This window comes from Echinops telfairi, unplaced genomic scaffold (assembly GCF_000313985.2).
Source record: "Echinops telfairi isolate 266 unplaced genomic scaffold, ASM31398v2 ScPeMD7_22;HRSCAF=79, whole genome shotgun sequence".
NCBI lineage: Eukaryota > Metazoa > Chordata > Mammalia > Afrosoricida > Tenrecidae > Echinops > Echinops telfairi.
Genome location: NW_022103919.1, coordinates 8,492,761 through 8,498,070, shown reverse-complemented (window position 1 = coordinate 8,498,070; position 5,310 = coordinate 8,492,761). Strand labels below are relative to the sequence as shown.

The 5,310-nt window shown below is 50.4% G+C and overlaps 1 protein-coding gene across 1 annotated transcript in view; it reads right to left on the bottom strand.

Moving 5' to 3' along the window:
• FXN (frataxin) overlaps nucleotides 1-5,310 on the bottom strand; it is a 32,875-nt gene that overhangs the window by 13,290 nt on the left and 14,275 nt on the right. Inside the window, exon 3 of the mRNA XM_004718022.3 lies at nucleotides 3,193-3,313. Coding sequence (XP_004718079.2) covers nucleotides 3,193-3,313 — 121 coding nt within the window. The remainder of the gene's footprint in view (nucleotides 1-3,192; nucleotides 3,314-5,310) is intronic.

Below are 5,310 nucleotides of genomic sequence, written 5' to 3'. Positions count from 1 at the left end.
GCGCCCTAGGGACGAGGATGGTGAGACTCCGGCTCCCGTGCTCCAGACAGTTTATCAGGAGGGACCAGCTTCTGGGAAAGCAGAGGCGCGGGGGGAAGAGGAAGGCAGGGAAGGGAACACAGCAGCTGTACCACGGCGTTCAAACAAACAGGAGGCCGGTGCCAGGCTGGGCAGCGCTTCGTTGTGTTGTGCCCATGGCTGTCATGAGGCTCAACAGCCTTCGGCGCACCTACAGGCAACAGACTGGATGACAGCACAGGTAAAAACGCTGCTCCAACCTCCCACCCGCCCGGGAAGGGAAAGAGGAACAAATAGACCCAAGGTGTACCTGGATTACTGGGAAACTGCTCTTGGACAAAGCCCAGCCAACACAACCTGGCCTTGCGGCTATGAAGTGCTCCCAGGTGCTTCTTTTTATGCATAGAACATGTATGCCAGGTGGAGAGTCAGCATTCCAAAGGACGGAATCGACTCGGTGGCAGAGAGTTTGCGTTTCTGGCTTTTGGGGTAAGAAGAGGAGACTGATGACGTCTTGACCTTTAAGCACCACAGGATGGTCACGTTGGCAGGTCAATTGTAGCTGTTCTCAAGTTCTCTGCCTCTGGATGTCTGCAGAGGCGCCTTTAAAGCTCTGCCCCCCCACACACACAACTAATTTAATCATTTGTGTAGCTGAATGATGACTATATGGTGCTTATGATGGAAAAAAAATAAGTCCAGGGGGCACTGTGGACTAGGCCCTAGGCTGCTAACTGTAAAGTTGGTGGTGCAAATCCACCTCTCACTCAGAGGGAGAAAAGTAAGGCCGGCCACTCCTGCAGACTGACAGCCCGAGAAGCCTCATGTAGCGTCTTTACCAGTCTGGGTGGACTTGGTGAAGTGGGCTTGGGGTTTCTGGGGGGCATGATACAACATAAGTGAGATTAGTTTAATGTATTGAGTTAACAGAAGAACTGAAACTGTAAATGTGAAAGTGGCTGCTTGGTAGCGTAGTGGGTTATGCACTGGACTCAACTCGAGATCAGCGGTTCGAACCCACCAGTTGCTAAGAGGAAGAATGATGGGGCTTTCTTCCCCCGTAAAGATTTCCAACCTTGGAAACCCCCAGGGGCAGTGCTCTCCTGCCCTACAAGGTGGCCACGAGTTGGAACTGACTCGATGGCAGTGTCCCTTTGGGGGATGGGACTTGAGCATTCTCCATGGATGATGTTTTTGGCCTAATTTGTGTAAAACACAAAAGCACGTTTGCTTAAAGAGCGGGAATAAGTCAGAATTCGACATAGGTTGAATTATGGTCTTCCTCACTCGATGCCATTTCCTAGTATGAATTAATTGCTGTCAAGAGGATTAACTTCTGCAAGTGATTTGCTTCCACTGGCAAAAAGGTTGTTCTAAAGCAGCGTTCTCCACCTGGGGGGTCGAACGACCCTTTCACAGGGGTCGCCTGATTCATAACAGTAGCAAAATTACAGTTGTGAAGTAGCAACGAAAATAATTGTACAGTCTGGGGGTCACCACCACATGAGGAACTGTATGAAAGGGTCTCCGCATTAGGAAGGTTGAGAACCGCTGCTCTAAAGCCTATCCAAAGATGAGCACTTGCTACCTCGTGCCTGCCACCTGGTGGTCAGTGGATAAAAACGAATTCAGGACCGATAAAGGGGTCCTCAAACTTTTTAAACAGGGGGCCAGTTCACTGTCCCTCAGACCCGTTGGAGGGCCGAACTATACTTTTAAAAAAACGATGAACAAATTCCTATGCACACTGCACATATCTTATTTTGAAGGAAAAAACAAACGGGGCAAAAACACCCAGCGGGCAGGACAGGGGGCGGAGAAAGGGGGAACCCATCACAAGGTAGGATATATATATATCCCAGCCCCCAGGGGGACAAATAACAGAAATGTGGGTGAAGGGAGACAACAGTGTAAGACACGAAATAACAACAATAATATATAATTGATCAAGGATTCACGGAGGTGGGACGGTGAGGGGGGGGGGGTGGAAGAGGAGCCGATACCAAGGGAAAAATAAAACAAAACAAAAACTAGCATTCCCGTGGCGTCCAGGAGCCCCACAGGGCCGGTTTTCTCCCCTGTTCTCACCTCAGGTGCACAGCCCAGGACAACGCAATGAAACCACGTGCAGGTGGAACCAGCAATGCCCCTTCAAATCCAGGGGAGCCTGTCAAGAATGAGCTTCCTGTGACCTGCCCCACCCTTCAACCCCACATGGAGCCGGGTCTGTGAGCTGAGTGGCTACCCAGTGTTAACGGACTCCAGCTCAGAACCGAGAGGCGGTGGTGGTGCTCAGGGTTAGGTGCCGGGCTGCCAACCGCAGGCTCAGCAGTTCAAACCCACCAAATGCTCCTCAGGAGAAAGACGAGGTTGTCTGCTCCTGTAAAGATGTACAGCTTCAGAAACCCCATACGAGGAAAATGTGAATCAGAATCTACTTGACGGCAGTGGGTTTATTTGGGGGGGGGGGGGCTCCCCGAACGGGCAGTCTGGTCCCCCGTTCCCGCTACTTGTCTGAGGAGAGGCATTTTGTTAAACAAACTGACGCCCAAGTCTCCGTCTGGCTCACGTTCATATTGATGAAGCTTCACCCGCTGACTGCCGTGAGTTTCCAAGACACTAACTCTTTGCAGGAGTAAATACCCTCATCTTTTCCCCTCAAACCAGCTGGTAGACTCAAACTACTGACCTTGTGATTAGCAGTCTAACCTGTAACGAACTCCACCACCAGGACTCCCTTGGTGAAGCTTGAGAATCGATATTTTTAACCAGAGATAAGGTTCAAAGAAGTGGAAGGTCACAAACCTGGTCAGCTGGAATTTGATCCCATAATCCCATGCTTCTTAGCTCAGCTGGAGGGGAATTCTTTTATTTTGTCAAAAACTAAGACAGACAAACAAAAAGCCAAAACCCCTGCGGTCGATCCCAATTGATTGTGACCTTATCCTACAGGGCGAGGAGAACTGCTCCCGGGGCTTCTGAGGCTGCTGTCTTTATGGAAGCCGAGTGCCTCGTCTTGCTCCCGGGGGTGACTGGTGGGTTCCCACCACGGACCTCTGTCAGCAGCCCAACGCTCAGTCCGCGGTGCCACCAGGACACCTTTTAAAACGGTTATTTTAATGAGCTAAAAGGCTTGTGGAGGGGGAAGAAAAGGTAAAATAAGCCAAGAGGTACCCCAAACGAGACGTCATAGTCCTCAAAGGTGTAGGGCTTGTCTGCAAGGTCTTCAAAAAACTCTGCTAAGGAGTCCAGCGTTTCCTCAGCCAGTCGCTCATAGGTGGTCTCATCCAAGAAGCTGCGAGGGGGAGAGTGTCGAGATAAATAAACAAACAAACAAACAAACAAATAAATAAATAAATGGGTATGCCGGTTTACTAACATCAAATGGACACGTTTGGTTTTTTTCATGTTAAAGAAAGGAGGAAAGCAAACCTTGGACGCGGAGGGAGTGCGAGTGACAGGGCAGGCAGGCCCACAGACCGCCAGGTCTTTCCGCTGAGGAGCCAGCCGCAAGGTGGGCTCACCTGCCAGCCTTTCAGGTAGCAGGCAAGTGCTTCCTATCGCCCCACCTGGGCTCTTTAGCTACCAAGGGCGGAGTAAAACTGCAAGGAGCATGAAGGGGTCACGGAGAGAGGTCAGCTGGTCTTCCCAAGCAGGCAGCCCCACCTCTGGAAGCGACTGTGCCTCTCCGTCTGTTCTGCGGTCTCTCGGTAGTTGGTATTTTTAAAACAGGTACCAATGGAGCACCTTCTAGTTTTCCTTTACTATGTCTTAGGGACTGTTCTATGAGTGCATATCACTTTAAAAGATGATTGCTAAATGTGTGTGTGTGTGTGTGTGTGTGTGTGTGTACATTGATGCACATGTAAACAACACAGCATCTGCCAGTTCAGTGTTGGCGCACACACCATCGTCATAGGATATGTGACTGGCTCGGTCCCCTCCAGTTGCACATGGAGACTGTTGCCACAGCTTCTGTTATTAAAATGTATGTCAGGTAAACCACAAAGCAGGAGGGGGAGAAAATTGCATTACTTGGATCTGACCAGAGACTCGCATCCAGGCTCCACGAAGAACTCCTACACACCTATACGAAAACCTCAGAGAAAAATGAGCAAAATGCTGAAACAGGTTTCATAGAGAAGCATCCAAATGGCCAATAAACCTAGGAAAAGTGGCTCCCCTTTGTTAATCTTCCGGAAAACACGAAATGGAAAATCAGTGTGATACCACCAAAAACCCAAACCAAACTCACTGACGTTGAGTCGAGTTGAGGATCGCAGCCCAGTGGGTGGCCACGACATCGTCCAGGCGCTCTGAGACCCACCAGAATGGCGGAAATGAAGAAGACAGGGCGCATCAGGGGTTAGCCAGGAAGTGACACAACCAGAGCCTCCAGCCACGGCTGATCAGCAAGGACACTGTTTGCTCATTGTGGAACTCCCTTGGGTCGTATCTACTGAAGTTCAGAATCACATTCCCTCTGAGGGGTAGGCCAAAGGGCATACACACACAGAGAGGCAGACAGACGTGCCCCAGAGGCCAGCACTCGGGGGTTCACAGCAAAAATCTTCAATAGGCCTCAAGGAGAAGCTTCCCAAGTGCCCACAGGTAATGCAACAGATAAACGGATGCGGTGTGTTCACCTGCAGGGCTAAGTCAAGGAAATACTGCGACACCGTCATAGAAACCTTCCTACACAAAGATATGGCAATGTGAAGCGATCGTTTCTCTACATCACCGTCAAGTACTTCACACGGGGTCCTTCCATCCCTCTAACTCTTCCCTGCAGAATCGTACGCACCAAAGTGGCCGTTCCAGCATCTTCAAGGGACTCAAATCATGTTCCTTTGAAATGTTCTTTGAGTTTGGGGACCCAACAGAAGTCTGAGGGAAGAAGACCAGGGCTGTAGGGTGGCTTGGGTAAAACTTCCCGCCCCATCCTCGTAGGGCGGCCCGAGCTACTCTCTCAGCCTGAGCAGGTGCATGGTCGTGAAGGAAAACCTTCCTTGGCCTCACATTCCTGGCCTTTTTCTCACCGATGCAGCTGTCAATCGAAAAAACAAAACCAAAACTACCCTTAGGAATCCCAAACAGCACTCCCCAGAACCACCTGCGCTGACCCCGCTGCCTTAAAGGGAATTGGCGCAATAGATCCCCTCGGAAGTCACTGTTTCCATGGGGATTTCTTGCTTGCTTTTTTTTTTTTTGGGGGGGGGCTTATTTCTTCAGGCACCCTAATGAGACTACGTCACGAGTATTACTGAGAGAACTTGACTGCATCAGCTGTCC